This window comes from Cebus imitator, unplaced genomic scaffold (genome assembly GCF_001604975.1).
Source record: "Cebus imitator isolate Cc_AM_T3 unplaced genomic scaffold, Cebus_imitator-1.0 Scaffold683, whole genome shotgun sequence".
NCBI classification, from domain to species: domain Eukaryota; kingdom Metazoa; phylum Chordata; class Mammalia; order Primates; family Cebidae; genus Cebus; species Cebus imitator.
The window spans coordinates 60,397-79,972 of NW_016107998.1; the positions used below are offsets into that span (position 1 = coordinate 60,397).

The 19,576-nt window shown below is 37.7% G+C and overlaps 1 protein-coding gene across 1 annotated transcript in view; it reads right to left on the minus strand.

Annotated features, from left to right (window-relative positions):
- Positions 1 to 8,615: 8,615 nt before the first annotated feature.
- Positions 8,616 to 19,576, minus strand: part of LOC108296126 (gamma-aminobutyric acid receptor subunit beta-2) — a gene marked incomplete at its 3' end in the record, with an annotated part of 138,650 nt that continues 127,689 nt past the window's right edge. The window contains exon 6 of the mRNA XM_037734910.1: positions 8,616 to 8,698. Within this exon, the coding sequence (XP_037590838.1) occupies positions 8,616 to 8,698 (83 nt within the window). The remainder of the gene's footprint in view (positions 8,699 to 19,576) is intronic.

Below are 19,576 nucleotides of genomic sequence, written 5' to 3' on the forward strand. Positions count from 1 at the left end.
TACAGTAATAAATCTGTACTAGCATTACAAAATGGGAAAGTATGCTATCATTCAGCTAAAAATATTGAAAAGTGTAAAAAAGTTAGAATGTAAATGAGGTTATGTAGATTCAAAAATTAAAAACAGAAACCTCAACCTAAAACAGGATTTGAATGAAGCAGGGCTAAGGAGGGAACCAATATTCCCACTAAAGTCCAGAGCAGTGACTTTCACGCTGTGGTCCCTGCACCAACAGTATCTGTATGGCCTGGGAATTTGTTAGAAATGCACATTTTCAGACCTCACCCAGGCCCACTGAATTAGAAAGCCTGCAGATGGGACCCCAGCAATCTGGGTTTTAACAAGCCCTCTAGGAGATTCTCCTGCCCATGCACATGTGAGAATCACACTCCAGAACACTCCTTCCCAATGCTGGCTGTTCATTGTAGTCACCTGAAGAACTTCTAAAAGTACTAATTCAATGGGCCTGTGGTATGGCCTGATCATTTGAATTAAAAAAAAAAACAAAACAAAACAGTGATTTAAAAATATGCAGTAAGGTTGAGAACGTATGCCCTAGAGAATTTCCAAACTCAATCAGCAAGTTCAATGTGGCAGCTTGTCCATGGATCTGCCAGACTCATTCTCTTCCTTTCCTACAGCTGGCTGTGGTTATTTCACCCAAGATTAAAATGTAATAAAGCCCCTTAAACAAGTGGGGGCTGCCTAGTTCCTAATTTAGATATTGGACTGAAGAGAATCAGAACAGAGTTTCAGATAGCTCTGGGCACTTCTATAAACAGAGGGAAAGGAGGCTCATATGAAAGTCGTGGTTATCTGTGAAAGGTCCTAGCACACTTTCTTAAAGAGGGAGATTGGTGAGCAAGCCCAGTTCTCCTCCTGTCCCATCCTCTTCAGTAAAGAGTCTGGTTATGGAAACCATCATGTAAAAGTGCTGAGTAAATGCATATAGGTTATATAAACCCATATGAGAGACTTGGTCTGGTCAAATTAATCTTTTATTTACGAATATGAATTGACTTCCAAGATCAGCACACATCTGAAGAAAATCATCAGCATGAAAAAAGAAAGACCAAGATAAGCCAGCATACATCATCACAAAAAGAAAGAACAGAGCAGAAAACTTACAAAATAACTTAAATTTTCAGGTTTAAAACCAAAAGGACATTCCATGAGAACATGTGACTATGGAAAATAAGTAACCACATAATTAGGAAGAGTTCTTAGAAACTGAAAATGTGACTGCCAAAAGAAAATATTTACCAACAATAATTTCTTTAGAATAAAATAAATGTTAGCAATCTGGAAGATAAGAATTTAAAATTTCAGTTCAGATCCGTGACAGATTGATACAGGAGACCAACGATCTATTTAGTGCAAACCTCAGAGGGAGAAAAATCAAGACATTAAAATAAGAAATTAAACAAATAAGATTTCTCTTTACTGGGGGAAAAAACACTTTAGATAGGAAGGGTTCTTAGTGTTATTTTTCATATTCAATGCTAAGACATATCCTTTATATCCAAGTCACTATTTTACTTTCTAATAATGGAAAAATTGAAAAGGCAGAGTCTTCGAGTTCAGATATACATCAAGGTCAGAAATATCCACAGGAGATGCCAGAGGTTCTACATGCACATCCAAGCACTTGTCTATGGTCATGAGGGACCGATTGTTAAACCAAGACCACATTCCAACAAAGTATCGTCACACAGCAAGGATGGAAAAATAAATTCCTCACTTCTACAACACTGAATACAATTCAAGAAAATATCAAAATAGGACAGTGAAGCAAATTAAATTTGTATGTAGTAACACCACGGAGCATTTGCAATGCTCTTTGCTTTTTTCTCAATAAATAAGCCTCACTAGAGTTTTACAAGAGTATTTTTCTAATTTAAAATAACGCAAAGATCACCTAAAAGATTTGTTAGCTTCATTATGTAACACCTATACTTTACACCCCTCTTTCACACACAAACATGCACAGACATACGCACACATACCTTCTCTTCTGTTGAGCCTTAAAAAGATCAAAATATTCAAAAGAAGGTTTATTCAGAAAGACAGAAAAATATTAGGGTGTTAGGCTTATTTCTCATAGGCACAAGTGTGAGATGTATTCCTATGTGGAAAATCTGAGAGAAGAAAGATTGCTAGCTAAACAACAACAGACCATCAGCAAAACACATATGCTGTTCTACTTAAAATTTTAGCAGGGATGTGATTTTCATCTTTTCCTAAATAGCCCTGCTGTCAGAGATATATGCGTGTGGGATCTGCATTTTCACATACCAGGGCCTGCCAAGTTGTCCTTTAACTTAAGTCCTATACATTTTTGCTTGTGCCAAGTGACCCGTAACCTACAGCTACTTAGAAATCATGTAATCCCATCACTTGCTCAGTGAAAGAATTCCTTTACTCTCAGCAAATGGTTTTACAGAATACGGCAGCCCATCTGCTTTTTCACCAGCTGTAACTGCTATGAACTTTTCTTTTTTTAACTTTCAGCCCAAAATTGTCTTTTGGCATCTTTTACCATTAGTTAATTTTACCCTTAGGGTACACAGAGTCTACTCTCTTTTCTTAAGAGGAAATTGCATGTTTATTTGAAAATAGCTATCCTGTTCAAACATTGCCATCCTTCCTAGCCTAAGTGTTCCTTCCACAGGATAAATGTTCTAACTGAGCACAGTATTCCAGGAGTAATTTGATAATGATAAGGATGATGCTATAATGATAACAGCTGCTACTTATGGAAATACCAGTACCAAGCATTGCACAAATGTCTCTATCTTGATTATCTTATTATTTTCAAGGGTCACAATATTGTACAGAAGGGAAACTACAGCTTAAAGAAGCTAAGTGAACTGTTTAGTTAGTTTGAGGAAACCGTACTAGACAAGTCTATCTCTATTCAAAAATACCTTCCTATTCACTATATCACATTTGTATAGAGCCCCACCTGCTCACTACTTCCTCTGTTACAGATGTTTTGAGATGACTGATATACTCTAAGGTACATCAACGTTTCCTGGAGATGGAGGAAACACAATGCACTTTTCATTTTTTAAGTTCTTAAAAATACTATATTTATGTTTAATGAACTATTAGCAAATACATAGCATAATGTATTAGCTCTTTGCTGTAGTAAATTTGGATGCAATACCTCAAATGCTTCACTGTATCAGTCTATACTGAACTCTTCAATAAAGATGATTTAGAATAAAACTGTTGAATAAAGAAAATACAGCCTTTATTCCATCAATTACCCAACCACAAGTTGTCTTTATATAATACACAAATTGGAATTCAGTAACACAGCAAGAGGCACATTTCTAACTTCTGCCTTCCTAAAGCATGGTGCATACTCCGAGCAGAAGAGATGCCTGTACCAAAACACTCTCACACACTCACAAGTACCTTTTGCTATATCAATCAAATAGGCTTTAGATGATCACCAGGGGTGATTGCCTTCTTTGGCCAGTTGAAATGTTGATAAAACCATGAAGGGATTACATTTACAAATCGACTGTTCTTTTGCTAAGTCAATCTAAGTCCAGATGTCAAAGTGTTTTTAAATATCCATCTTTGGATTTTGAAGCTAGCTATTAATTCTTTTCCCTCCAGCCAAAGTAAAATAAATTAATTGGCGTTTTATACTGTGGGCACAGCTGGCTGAAACATTCTGTGAGGAAGTAGATAGCACTGCAGAAAATGAGACTTACTTGGAATGTCAAAGCAAGGGCCAGAATAAAATCTATGAAGGTTGAGAAGAGTGATGCTGGGCTATGGGTATCCTTGGCTAGATTTACTAATCTCATAATTAGTGCAATCTGTGGCAGTATGGGACTTTCAAAATATAACAACCGAAACTGGGATTATTATAGTAATAATAATTACTAATTACTGAAGTTGCTATTTATTAGATGTCTACCATGGACCAAAGCAATGTGTTAGATTCTTTGTCTAAATGACTTCATGTAATCTTCATAACAATCTCCTGTGTTAGGTATTATTATTTCCATTTTACCCCGAAGAAAGAGGCTCTGGTAAGGAGGTGACTTTGCCAGTGTCTCTCAGGTAATCAGTGACTGTGAGAGGCCAGCAGTAACTGGTTTCTGATGCTATCGCAAAGGGCAGTGTGTAGGACTTTTTTTCTTTTTTTAAATCTTAAAAGGAGATACCTGACTGGCTGTCTCAGTAAACACTTTGTATATCCTTGTGAAGGTGCCTATGAAAGAGCTGCTGAGAAAGTTTTATGTCTTCTACTTCTTCATAGATCCCATTATGGCTGAGACTGACTGAAAAATCCACAGTGTTGAAAATGAGAACACTAAACTTCTTCCCTGAGACACTGATGCTGGCCAGTCCAACTTACTCAGAGATAAGATGAGACAAAAGCACATAGATGAATGAACAAAAGATTATCCTTTGGATTTTTAGTAACTTGTGCAGCTTATCAATGGGTCCAGTTTAGAGAATTCCTTATTCCTTTTCAGAAAAGCAGTTCACATGCCCTAAGTGGAAAATCAGGAACCAGAGTGATGGCTAGATAAGGCAGCTTTTCTCCTGAGTGGGGTAGGCGGGGGGTATAATGAGGCCATGTAGTTGACATTGGTACTGTATAGCTGAGCTGGCACAGAATACAGTTGAGTAATACCCTGACTATTCCCATTTCACAGATATATAATACTTCCACCACCCCTTTTTCACTATTTTTAAATTTCTGGATGTGACATACTAAGTGGCCTTGCAGTATAATGAGTTTCAATGTCCTCTTGACAATGGGATTAAAGCTTACTTTTTTTTTTTTTTAAAGATAGAAATCTTTGACTTGTACTAACAGTCCTAAATTATACATGGCAGCATCAGATTACCAAAGCATTGGCACACCTGGGAAGATTCACTATTTCTGTACCAGAACTCTTTCCTAAACAGCAAGAATATTTAAAAGAACTTTGTTTAAGTAGGCTTTGGCATAACGTTGCTGTTGTTTGGTGCTTTTCGGGTGACATTTCCCTAGAAAAATAGGCGAGTATTCCAGTGCCCCTTTCCCAACCTGCACTGAAAGTTTCAGAGAAAGATATAAACATGATGCATGCTATGTTGACAAAGTATGATGAGTTGCCTCTGACCACACAGATAACAGGAACATGTAGGTAAAACGTGGCTTTAGGAGACAGAATTGGGAACACCTAGGAGTGGATTTCTCCTTTCGATTTTAGCAGTAAAGTTTCATGGCCTTTATAGTGATAAATATTATCAAGATCCATTCAATTCTGCAAATCTCATGAATTCTCTAGAACATCCCCAACCCTCCATATTTAAGACAAGTTATGAAGTTGATAAAGTCCATATTAACCTTTTAAAGTCCTCTGTACTTTATTTCAAGGCTTGCTTTAAACAGCCTATCTTTAATATGCTATAGAACTAAACACTTCATCGTGGCAGCACTTTTCAGTAATGCAATTTTATATTCATACATGTATTGATTTAAATTATAGACATCCAGTATCCTTAATCCAAACATCTGAAATATGAAAGGCCCCAAAATCCAAGTCAATTTGAGTGTTGGCATGATGCTCAAATAAAATGCTCATTGGAGCACTTCAGATTTTGGATTAGGGAGGCTCAACTGCTAATTATGGCAATATGCTACTAACAAATATATTGCAGGTATTCTAAAATCTGAAACAATCTGAAATTCAAAACACTTCTGGTCTAAAGCATGTCAGATTAGGGATTCATAACCCCTATATATCTATCTCGCTCACCTTAATAAAGGAGGCCAGGGATATTGCATATTGCTATTCACTATTATATCTTTACAGCTTATTACAATACCTGGTAAATGATTAGAGTTCAGTAAAAATGTAATGAACAAATAAATTCCTGAGTGAATGAATGATGAACAATTACCTCAATCCTAATGTTTCCCGACTCTAAGCTGCCCAGAATCAGGTTATGTTATCCTCTCCTGAACTGACCCAATACACTGATTGTTGACATGCTGAGAAGGTATTAGTAATTTAGCAATGCCACAGTTAGGTTAATTTTCACTTGCCAGAGGAAGGAAGGAAAAGAGAAAAACAGAGAAAGAAGGGAGGGAAAGATAGAGGGAAGGAGGAGGGAGAACGACAGGGAGAAGGACAAAGAGAGAGATGAGGAGAAAGATGAGATGAGAAAGATGAGAGAGGAAAGAGGTCAGAGAAAAAGAATGAGAATGAATGAATGCCTAGTGTCTGATTAAGTAAGGGAATTAATGAATAAGATGGAATGAGAGGCATCAGTTGGAGAACTAGTAGTTTAAGAGATAGGCTCCTAAATTCATTTCAATGTTTAGTTAGTAAACAACCTATTTACAACAATGGAGCCTGGATATCATGTATGTCATTAATATAACACCATATCTAATTCTCTGTAGCAATGATTTGCTAACAGTCTATGAATAAGTTCCAATTTTCCATAAGGCCAGGCTATTTTCTGCTTTTTAAACTAAGGGGTTTTAGAATAAGGGTCTGTTCATCTGGTCCCTCCAAAATCAGTGTCTTTACTAAGTAAGTCAGCTATCTTCCACATCAGCACAGAGCCACTGTACCACTAAGTGGCTGAATGATCTTGGACAAATCACTTTATGATCTTGATTCTGACTCCCTAGTTGTAAGAACAGAAATATTTATATTGACCTTATTTAACAAGATGACTGTGAATCGAAGTGCGATATGTAAAGCCTAATGAATTATCATGTTAATTTTTTTTTTGAGAAGGAGTTTCATTCTTGTTGCCCAGGCTGGAGTGCAATGGCACAATCTCGGCTCACCACAACCTCCACCTCCCAGGTTCGAGCAGTTCTCCTGCTTCAGCCTCCTGAGTAGCTGGGATTACAGGCATGTACCACTGCGCCTGGCTAATTTTGTATTTTTAGTAGAGGTGGGGTTTCTCCATGTTGGTCAGGTTGGTGTCAAACTGCCAACCTCAGATGATCGCCTGCCGCAGTCTTCCAAAGGGCTGGGATTACAGGCATGAGCCACTGTACCTGGTCTATCATGTTAATTTTTAAATATTCGAGTTGAAATTATAATTTAATAACAGAAAACACTTGGGTGTTGCCTGCATCCTTAGGTATAAGTTCTTTAAAATAAAGAGACCTTGTTTACTTATCTGAGAGGGTTGTGGAAGGCTCAAATGAAATAATATCCATGAAAGTGCTTCACCTACCTACAACTATGATTGATATCCCAGAATAATTTTTCTACAAAAAATGCTCTTGTGCTCTAAATTGAAACAAAACATGCTTTCACCACAGAAATTCATGAGTAGTACATGGCAACATGCTTATTTCAGCATATTCTTACATCAACAATGTGAAATTACAAAAGAACTTGGACTTTGTAGAACATTATTATACCTTCTAAGTTGTAGCCATAAGTTCAGAAAATGGAATATGCAACGCTATCCTAAAAATATTTACATAAAGTTAATCATTGAAATCTTATGGACCAATTTCATTAACTAGTTCTGTAAGGCAAAAATACAATTTGAAAATAATGATGACTTGAAATACAAGTATGCAATCAGTTTCTTCAAAAATACATGTAAATTTAATTATCCCTGGAAGCTATCTTTTGAATTGGGCAAAAATATCCACAATGTGTCATAAATGCCATATTTCTGCTCACAGCAATGATTTAGTCATGCTGCTTGCCAGAGCTAAAACTCCTCACAAAGGCTAAGAGTACCCTCACAGCAGTCCAGTTACTCGTTATCTAGAATTCTGGATATAAAATCGTCCGCTTCCAAATATTTAGTGGGTTAAAGTATGGAAACACTGCAAAGAAGTGACAGAGACTCAAAATGTTTTTCTACCTCATACCACCTCCCTGTGTGACCTCCAAAATCGAGATCGTTATAAAATCACCATTTTAGCCCACCCAATAGGGCAGCTGTCTGAATCATCAATGTGGAAGATAAAATCATGGCCTAGAAAAGCAAGCACAGTGCAAAACAGGTCAGCACAGTAAACAGAATTCACACACACACACACACACACACACACACACACACACCCCACACTCTTGCTCATCAGATGGCCTTCAGCAAAAAATATACTTTAGAGACTGAAAATAGTCCCTTGAAACAACAACAGAAAACATTCTGTAAAACCATACTCTATGAATGTTTTAACTAATCTGAAAGAGCACATTTATTTTGCAATTACAAAGAGAGAAAGTTTATGAGAGGCAAAGACAGGACAACTTGTGACACTCTGCCACCTCCACCTATTTTCCAAAGCCTGTTGTAACTGTTTGCACCAATTCCATATTTTAAATGCCTGAAATAGCCCTTGGTCTCCTTCCAGGCTGTTAGCATATTCCTTTTATTGCCAGATTATTTCTTCCCTAAATATCTCTCCCGAAGATTTAGGGATGAGACTAAGAGGGTGGCAGCATAACTGAGAAAAGATGCTGTCAATGCCTCCCTCAACCAAATTTAGTGAGCTAGCAGAACCTTCGCGGGGCCTGTGGTCTGGACATGAGCCAGGAACAGAGGCCTCTGTATAAAGAGAACCTTAAAGCAGAGTCCAGTCTAGCTGGATTCTCAGGTAAACTTACAGCTCTCAATTTCCAAGGTGCAGTTTTGTTCATCCAGTGGGTACCTCCTTAGGTCCATCATGCAGGCGGCTGTGGTTGTGATTCTAGAAGACAAATAGCAGTGATGAGTGTTGATAGCAGGTCTAAGGCTGGAGCTGGAAATTTCAATCTAAGTATCAAAGAAGAGACTGTGATTTAGCCCAAGTGCTAATGAAAAAGACCGACGCAACTTTGGATAACCATATTACTTTATGAGTCTCACACTGATTCAGAAGATAGAGACTGGACTGAACCTGCATTTCCCAAAGTATGGTCCATTATTACTTGTACCAAAATAATCTGAGAGGGTTTCTTCCAAAGGCACTTCCCATGCCTCCAGAATGTCTTGAGGGGAGGTGGAGTGGTGCCAGGACTCTATTTTACAAGCATTACTGCTGACTGAGAATATGGGCAAAGAATATTCCTGTTTTTCTCACATTTATTTTCTTCTCCCTTTCACAAGATAGGAAAATGTAATCTATCAATCTTAGTTTTGATCCATCATTTTCACATTTCTATACATAGTACAGTATTTTGCCAGTACCTAAATATAACACACAGTCAGCCTTTTATTTATACCTAATTTGTTTGGTCCTGAGTAATCTGATGTTTTCATGATCCTCTAGATAGTATACTCCTATGGGATGGCACAGTTATTTATTTCAAACACTTAGTACCTTTATTATTTTATCAGGAACAAAATAAATACATTCCTTCAATTTGTCTGTATATTTCTGTCATTATTTTTTACTGATGTTTCTATGGAAGACCTTCTAGGAGCCAAAAAATTTAAACAGCTCTAAAAGAGTTATGGAGGTATGTTTTCTGGTCAATGAGGCAGCATAGGATCATGAAAGAACCCATGTTTGAAAACACACCCAATGCAGGTATGAGTTCCATTTTTTAGTAAAAACTCCAACAGAATACTTCGCACATAGTAGACCCTTTAAAAATTTACATGTGCCAAGGGAAACTAAAAGTTTTAGAAGTTAATGTTGAATTTGATCAACTTTAGCTTACTGCAGTGTCATGGGTACTATACTATGTGTTGGGAACAGAGAAGTAAGACATAGTTCCAGCTTGGGAGAAACTATCTAAAGCTGGACATTTTTATTTAAAAAGTCTTGGACAAAATCTGAAACCGTAACCCAGGTGGACTGAGCCTATGGAATTCCTGAATCAGGTGTGAGAGTCTCACTCCTCAGCTGCAGAATGGAGACATGTGATTAACTTGATGTAAATCATTCTTGGCTCTTTAGTTTGATTTCTGTTTCATTCAGATTTGTGCTCTGTTAGAAAAGTCTCCTAAGTTTACGTTTATCCCAATTCCTTCATTTATTTCACCTAATCCAATTTGCTATGCTGCATCGATTCCTTACCGTCACCACTGCCTCCCCTCTGAGTCTACATCCCCATTGCCTCACATCCAAGTCACTGCAGGACCTTGGTCTCCCAGCCTCTCTATTCACTGCTCCACCATGCATTATCCATACAACTGTCAGATCTTTTAAAAACATAAATTAGATCTTATCATTCCTCTGCTTAACATTGTCAATGGCTCTTCCAAGATGAGCCAGAGTCCTGGCTATGGCCTGCTCTATCTGGAATACTCTGGTCCTTTCCTTCCTTCCCAGTATCACCTCACTCCATGTCCTCAATCAATATCTTTTGGCCTTCTTACTTGTTCTCTCTGCCTAGAACATTTGTCTCCCTGATCTTTACAGAGCCCTTGCTTCTGATACTTCAGTTGTAAATAACCTTTTCTGAGAGGCTTTCCAAGAAACCCACCCAAAGTGGTTGCCTTAACTAATGCTCCACTCTTGTGTTTCTGTTTATTTCTTTCAAACCATCACTACAATCTGAAATTATTTTGCTTATTTATGGTTTATTTGTTTTTACAGACAGGTTCTTGCTCTGGTGTCCAGACTGGAGTGCAACGGCACAATCAGCTTACTGCAGCCTCAATCTCCTGGTCTCAAGCAATCCTCCCCCAGCAGCCTCCCAAAGTGCTAAGATTACAGGCATGAGCCATTGCACCCAGCCTTATTTATGTTTTATAAGAATTTGTCTTTCAGTAAAGTTTAAGCTGTTTAAAGGCACAGATTTTGTTCTATTCGCTGTTAGTGAACTTTATAAGTATCCATTGAATGAATAAATACATGAATTTATAAAGAGGCCAGGAGGTGGTTTTGCTAATTGTAAGTATTTCTATTAATATTTGGAGGATTATTTTATTACATTATTTCTCTTTTTTTTAACTTAAAATTAGAATGTGTCTCAGGTTGCAGAGGTTAGATATATGCATATATATATATATATATATATATATATATATGTATATATATATAGTATTTTTTTGAGATGGAGTCTTGCTCCCATCAGGCAGACCGGAGTGCAATGGCACAATCTCGGCTCACTGTTATCTCCACCTCCTGTGTTCAAGAGATTCTCCTTCCTCTGCCTCCCGAGTGGCTGGGATTACAGGTGTGTGCCACCACGCCAGCTAATTTTTGTATTTGTAGTAGAGATGGGGTTTCGACATGTTGGCTAGGCTGGTCTTGCACTCCTGACCTCAGGTGATCCACCCGTCTCAGCCTTCCAAAATGCTAGGATTACAGGCGTGAGCCACCGCTCCTGGCCTTTTTTTATATTTTTAACAATGACATATTTTAATCCATTTAATTAAGATTACATTAGTGGTAAGAGTTTATCTTATCAAATTGATTGTTTATGTTTTTAACTTAGAGTTAAAAACAAAAGGACGCAGGTTTGCCTTAGGTTTGCTCTATAACCTAAGACACAATCTAATTTTAGGTTAAATGGGATTTACCAAATTCCTATATTCTATAAATTCTATTAAAATTTACATTTGCATTTTATTGTTCACTCAAGGTTAAACAATTACAATTTATCTTGGCTATGTGACACTTGGCTAAATTTCTCACTGGTCCACAGATGTTTTTTGTTTTTTAGTTTGGTTTTACATATACACTCATTCTGAATTGCCAGTAACATACAGAGATCTTTACTATACAGAACTGACATTTTCAACAGAAGTAAAATTCGGTACAAATGGGCATCTTAAACGCCAAGCTATTTATGTAAAATGGCAGAAATAAACCTGTCTTGAGAAACTAGAGAAAATTAACCTCATCTTATAGAATGACTACAAAAGATATGAAAGTTACAGGGGCATATTTGCAATTAAAAAGAGAGAGAGCCAAGTATAAAAGGCTCGATTGTATTAATGAGTGAAGTTTGTAATTGCTACTATAGGTTGTGGCTTATACTTTCTGCTGATACATGTTCATGGCAACTAGCATCCATGAACTGGTGCAGCAAACACCAAGAAAAATAGATTGGCTAATGCTACTGCAGGAACAAAGAGTTCTACTCATGTTGTAAAAATAAAGTAGAAAAAAGTGTTTCCTCACAAACACATTTCTATTTAGTCCAGCATTTTACTGTTGTTTTAATGTTATAATACACTTCATAAAGCTAAAAGACATTTATAATGTCTTCTAGTCAGTATTTACAAAGGATTTGTAAGAGTAGACACTTACAAATCCTTTGTAAATATTTTGTAATTTTGTTTTACTCTTGGATTAGAACAGAAACTTTGGAGCCAAAATAATCCATTTGGAGTCCTGATCATATAGTCGAAAATGAGTAACAGACAAGTCATTTGTATTCTCTGACACTTAGTTGCCTCATCCTGAAATTTTCAGTGAAAATTTGCTAGTTTGCTGTGATATAACAAAAGTGGGAGATTTTTAACTCATAAAATGTTCCATAACTTTTGTTATAGTTATTACCACTTGCTAATCTGCAGATACAGTGATAACTCATTTTATCAGAAGTTATTTGGCAGTATGAGTACATGTTTATGTATATAAAGACATGTAGAATACCCACACATTTACATTATAAGTAAGGCAGAGATATCAAGGTGGATGTAAATAGCGTCCCAACACATAAATATGCAAAATAGATAATTACTCCCTACATATGTATGGAATTCTATGAAACAAAATATAGATGTACAACAAACTTGCATCTTTCCAGGTGGGTTATGAGATCAGAAGCCACATCTGTTCTGTCATACTTATATTTCAAGCCCCTTGATAAGTACCTGGTACATGCCACCAACCCCCCACCAAAATAATAATAATAATAATATAGCAAATATAACAATAAATAAAACAAAGGGAGGGATCAATTAACATAACCATTCTCAAACTGAGGATTTTGATGAAATTCTCTATATTTAGTAAGTGTCGTATTTAGCTCATGTAAAAACTCTCAAATATATTTGGAAGCTAAAATATAGAGGAAGCTACCCTGCAATTAATCTATTCCAAAAAGCTCAGGAATAAGCATCTAAATCTGTTCTTTGGGATCTTTTTGATTTATAACAGAGCTGTTTCTACAGGAAGAAGTCAATAAAATAAATACAGTTAATGAGCTTTTCATGAACATGTCTTTCTGAATCATGACAAACATCCTTAATGGACCTTAAATAACTCAGCACCACTACTAGGAGTCTTTGAAGTCAGGCTAGCACACCACTATGCAGGTATCCTGATTAATTTTTAAGACCACTGTGAGACAGCTCTGTCTTCGATCAAAGGACAGAGTCAATGATGCCTCAAGAATGTGTCTTATTTACCCATAATAAATCTACTATAGTTAAAAGTGGAAATGTGTCTTCTATGGGGTAAATTCTCTTGCATGATGAAGACCACCCTTGGGAAATGCTAATATTCTGACTGGACTAAGAGATGTTTGGATAAACTCTTTACTACTTAGCCATTGGGTAATATTATACAAAAATGACTTGTGTCATAAAATATTAACATAGAGCAAGAAAACAAATATACAGCACAGCCTAACAGTCACTCAAGCCATCTATGAAATCAAGAAATACAACAAGTAAGCCAGAATTTTGTACCAGACCCATAGTAAATGCTTTATAGTGTCATTACCTGAGACTTAATGATGGTATCATAGTATTCCAAGGTTTTTGTTTGTTTGTTTGAGACAGAGTTTTGCTCTTTCACCCAGGCTGGAGTGAAGTGGCATGATCTCAGCTCACTGCAACCTCTGCCTGCTGGGTTCAAGCAATTCTCCTGCCTTGGACTCCAGAGTAGCTGGGATTACAAGTGCCCGCTACCACGCCCAGATAGTTTTTGTATTTCTAGTAGAGACAAGGTTTCACCATGTTGGCCAGGCTGGTCTTGAACTCCTGACCTCAGGTGATCCACTCACTTCGGCCTCCCAAAATGCTAGGATTACAGGAGTGAGCCACTGCGCCAAGCCCCACGTTTATTTTGTTTTGTTTTGAGACGGGGTCTCACTCTGTCACCCAGACTGGAATGCAGTTGCATGATCTTAGCTCACTGCAACCTCCACTCCCCAGGCTCAAGTAATCCTTCCACGTGAGCCTTGTTAGCAGCTGGAACTACAGGCGTGCATCACCATACTTGGTGAACTTTTTAAATTTTTTGTGGAAACAAGGTCTCACTGTATCGTCCAGGCAACTCTTGAATTCCTGTGCTCAAGCAATCCTCTTACCTCGGCCTCCCAAAATGTTGGGATTACAGGGATAAGCCACCTGCCTAGCCAGCAATCCAAGTTTGGATATGATATTTAGATCCAAGTCTGAATATGACCAAAGATAGCTATTAAGTAATAACAAATACCTTTGCCAGCCAAAATGAAAACCTCAGAATCATAGTCAACCTGACATAACTTGGGCCTTTCAGTAAACTCCTTAAGAGGGGCTTCAGGACCAGAATGTATAGTCAGACATGTGTCTAAACGTGTGAGAATCTTGTTAGGATTTTAACCAGAAATGATAAGAAAGTGACTTTGGACTTCTACCTTGTTTGATTTCCTTATATAAGCAACTAACCAATTATTCCACACACACACAAAATATTTTTTTCAATATCTTTGTGTGTCGAAAAAGTTAGATGTCTTAACCCTGTTTTCAAAACATATTGTTGTAATACACAGCATGCTTTTACTTTGTTCAAAATGTGCATTTACATAAAAGGACAATTTATTCTAATTACAAAGAATAAAGAAATTCTCCAGCATTAGTGGGCATCAATTACTAGAGAAAAATTAACATGTTAAAAAGGCCAATTATAAAAAATATATTGATGTATATTTTTGCAAACTAACAAGCAAACTAAAATAAGCACTTCGGCTATTGGGGGGAAAGATCTAACTGCTGAATTTAAGCATTAGAGTATGAACTAAATTTCTGAAAAGTTCTGAAGAGCTCACTTGAGTTTTTTTCCTCCAATCTTGCTTTAAAAATTTTTTACTTTCAAATTCTCCAAGAAGACTTGATGTTATTGTGTGTCTCACAACCATTTTAATTCGGAAATTGAATTAATATCTTACTTATAGTATCTCCCTTGTAATATGCTCTTACTTTTGTAGAACAGGTAAAACATTGTTGTAGGAGCTAGGTGACTTTCACGTTGGTACTCTAACTAATAACTAACATATCTTGTATTAATTGATCACTTACTATGTACCAGATACCATCTAGTGTCACTGACATATATTATCTCATTAATGTGAGTTAAGTCCTATTGTTATTCCCATTTTATACATGAGAAAATTGAGGCACAAAAAAGTACAGTGATTTTCCCCAAGGTTCGCACATAGTTAGGGGTAGAGCTGGAATATAAATTTTAGATGTTTGACTCCAGAGACGGCATTAACTACCATGTCATAACTAACTACCTACTTGAGCTTGGTAAAGTCATTTAGCTTCTCCGGAGGATTGATCAATTTCTTATATACTGAATGAACTTAGAAATTCTGTAATCCCATGAAAATACATTACATGTTCTGTGACCTTGTATATTTTGTAATTTTGTTTTACCCACACATTCAAATGCTATATTTCACAGCTGTTCATTCTGTTTTAGTCAATTATGTAGATTAGCCCACCCCAGACAAGCAAATACAGGCCTCTCCCCAAGGAGTCCCACTTAATATTTTTCCCTGATTGAAGGTCTCCCTCAGCATTCCTTGCTGTTCTATCCTCTTGATTTACCTCCACAGAGGCCTTCTGCTTAGATTAAAATCTCCAAGACTCATGCATAATTGTTTTTTAAAAGCTCTTTAAAAGTCCTCTTATAGAGTCACATGCAGTACTATGCTCAACTCTGTAATCACCAAAAAAAGTAAGATTGCTAGCAATCATGTTCCCATTTGATAAATCATGCATTTCAGATTAGAGCTATTTGTACTCTTCTGCAGCTGTTTGGCCTTCTGTGACTCTTTGATTTTCTGGAATCTTATCCTCTGCAAAGAAACTGTGACCATTAAAGGGATACACAGGTTTCTGCCACAAATGCAAGCACTATTATGAAGACATTCCCTTAAATAGCATGCCTGCGGAGTCAAAACAGCACTATGCAACAAAATCTCATTTTTGTGAGCATATAAATACTACTCAATCAAAAATATTAATAGATATAGATATATCAGCCTCAGTCATTATTTTTCTTCTGTTGTTAGTTCTTTGAGGACCAACCTTTCTTGTATTACATTCCTGACAGTCTCATCTATAGTCCTTTCTTTATCTCAGAGGTGAGAATATATTATCTTCTAAGTTATGTCTTAAAGGAAGTCTGCATCCCTGACGAAGAGTAATCATTCTCTGTTTTAAGTTGTCACCACTGAAATCTGGACTCCTATCTCCCACTATATACAATTATTAACTCAAGAAGGATTAAATACTTCAAAGTAAGTCCCAAAGCTATAAAATCCCAGAAGCAAACCTAGGAAAAACTCTTCTTGATCCTTGGTCTAGGCAAATAATTTATAACTAAGACCTCAAAAGCAAATGCAACAAAACCAAAAATAGACAAATGGGACTTAATTAAGACAAAGGGCTTCTGCATGGCAAAAGAAACAATCAACAGGCAACCTACAGAATGGGAGAAAACACTTGCAAACTAGGCTTTTAACAAAGACTATTATCCAGAATCTACAAGGAACTCAAACAATGGAACAAGAAAAAAAATAACATCATTAAGAAGTGAGGAAAAGACATTAACAGACATTTCTGGACAAGTGCTATGGCTCACATCTGTAATCCCAGGACTTTGAGATGCCGAGGAGGGTAGATAGCTTGAGCCCAGGAATTTGAGAGCAGCGGGGGCAATGTGGCAAAATCCCATCTCTACAAAAAATACAAAAATTAGCTGGGCAGGGTGGCATATGCCTGTGGTCCTAGCTACTTGGAAGGCTGAGATGAGAGGATCACCTGAGCCTTGGAGGTCAAGGCTGCAGTGAGCCTTGGTTGAGACACTGCACTCTAGCTTGGTTGATAGAGCGAGACCCTGTGTTAAAAACAAACAAACAAACTAACTAACTAAAAAGTTATTTCTCAGAAGAAGCCATATAAGTGGTCCACAAACATGAAAAAAATGTTCAACATCACTAATCATCAGAGAAATGCATGTTAAAACCATTATAAGATATCATCTCACCCCAGTCAGAATGGCTACTATGGAAAAGTAAAAAATAGCAGATGTTGGCAAGGATATGGTGAAAAGGGAACACTTATACACTGTTGGTGGGAATGTAAATTAGTGTAACCTTTCTGAAAAACTGTATGGAGATTTCTCAAAGAACTAAAAATAGAGCTACTATCCAACCAAGCAATCTAACTACTTGGTGTCTAACCAAAGGAAAATTAATCGTTACACCAAAAAGATACCTGCTCTTGTACGTTTATCTCAGCACTATTCACAATAGCAAAATCATGGATTCAAACTAAGTGTCCATCAACAAATGACTAGATAAGGAAAATGTGGTATATATATACCACAGAATTCTATGCATCAATGAAAAAGAATGAAATCATGTGTTTGCATCAACACGGATGGGGCTAGAGACCATTATCCTACGTGAAGTAACTCAGAAACAGAAAGGTAAATACTGCATGTTTCTCACTTGCAAGTGGGAGCTAAACAATGTGTACACAGGTACCCACAAAAGCAAATAACAGACACTAAGGACTGCAAATGGCAGGGAGGTAGGAGGGCAGTGAGAGTTGACAAATTACCTACAAGGTTCTACGTTCACCATTTTGGTAATGGGTACCCTAGAATCCCAAGCCTTACCATTATGCAATATATCCACATAACAAACCTGACCATATACCCTCTGAATCTATAAAAACAAAAGTAAATAAATATTTAAAAATATCATGATAAGAAATATAGTTGAAACAGAGTCCCTTACAGACTAGAAAGCCACTCTCCGATTATTTCAAAAGTGATTAATTTTTTTCTCAATTTAAAACAAATGTCTCAGTACACCAGACACTTTTTATTGCATTAATTAAAAAACCTCTCTAATATTTTATTTTGATTTGTGACACATTGGAGTCATACCATTTCAGAACCAGTTTATCAGTTTTACACCAGTCTTTTAAATTTTTTAACAAATACAAAAAAAAAAAAAATGTGGCTTGAAGATACTGATATACAGCTAGCCAGTGACAGACCAAGTTACAGCCTCAACAAAACAAATTATAATATCTGGTACTACAAATTCTGCAGGGAAATAGATCCTCTTGCACATACTGGCAGGCGGACTGTAAATTGGCACAAACTTTCTGGAGGGTAATTAGACAACATTAATCGAAATCCACTGAATGTGCAACCATTTGTTCCTAAAAACACCACCTTAATAAATTAATGTGAATTTATACAAAACTATATGCAAGGATGTTAAGAACAACTTTATTCATATTTGGGCAAAAACATCTCAGAAACATTCTATATAAGAAGTATTACCCACTGCCACTCTGCCCTCTGGAAAGAGCGGGAATTCCTTACCACAAAGGGGTCCCCCATAATGCTACCCAAATCGCTAATCTCCTGCAGGCCCTATCACTGCCCAAAGAAGTCGCCGTCATCCAGTCATCCACTGCCGAGGGCACCAGGCCCAGCAGGATGCCGTTTCCCGGGGCAATGCAAGGGCAGATGCAGCAGCAAAATCCTTAACCAGTACCAGGCTAGCCCCGACTCCGGTCCTGTTCCTCACGACGGCCACGCCTCCGGTTTACTCGCCATCAGACAAACAGGCCCTCATATTAAAAGGAGGAACCTGTCTGTTTCTTCAGGAGCAGTGCTGCTACCATGTCAATGAAACAGGCCTTGTAGAAGAGAACATCGACACTCTCTACCGCCTCCAAGAAGACCTCGGAAGAAAACAGAGCACACCAGTCTCGCCTCTCAACGGGTGGCAAGCCCCCATGCTTACCTGGCTAACCCCTATTATCACTTCCATTATCGTAATTTGTCTTCTGCTAATGCTAGCCCCTTTTTTCCTCAGGTTTTTACAGGCCCGCATGAGGGAAATTTCCAGGGTGACCATAAACCAGATGCTGCTTCACCCCTATGTCCGACTCCCAACCAAGGCACCAGCCAACTGACCCTTCTCCCTCACTCCGCCCTTATTCAGCAGGAAGTAGCCAGAAAGAAACGGCGTCCTATATCATCAAAAGGGTCGGAATGTAAGGCCAGTTGCCTCGCTGGTAGGTTGGACACACCCACCTCTGCACCCGGCACCAGGCTCTGCACTCGGCACCTAGCTCTGCTGTATGGCTGCCCTGGAAGGCTCCAGCTGATGCAAGGCTCCTGGCCAGCTCTCCCACTGGAAAACCCGCCCAACCAATAGCGGCCCACCCCGTCTCAATCCGGCTCCCCTGGAGTCAATCAGAGCACCCAGCTGTTGCTCGTTCCTCCTAGCCATAAAAACCCTAAGCCCCAGGAAGTTGGTGCAACTTCCCTGGCCCCTTCCCCTGGGACCATGGAACCTTACCCCCCCCAAAAAAAAGGTATATATGTATAGATAGGTATATAGGTAAATATGTATAGATAGCTAATATATGAGAATAA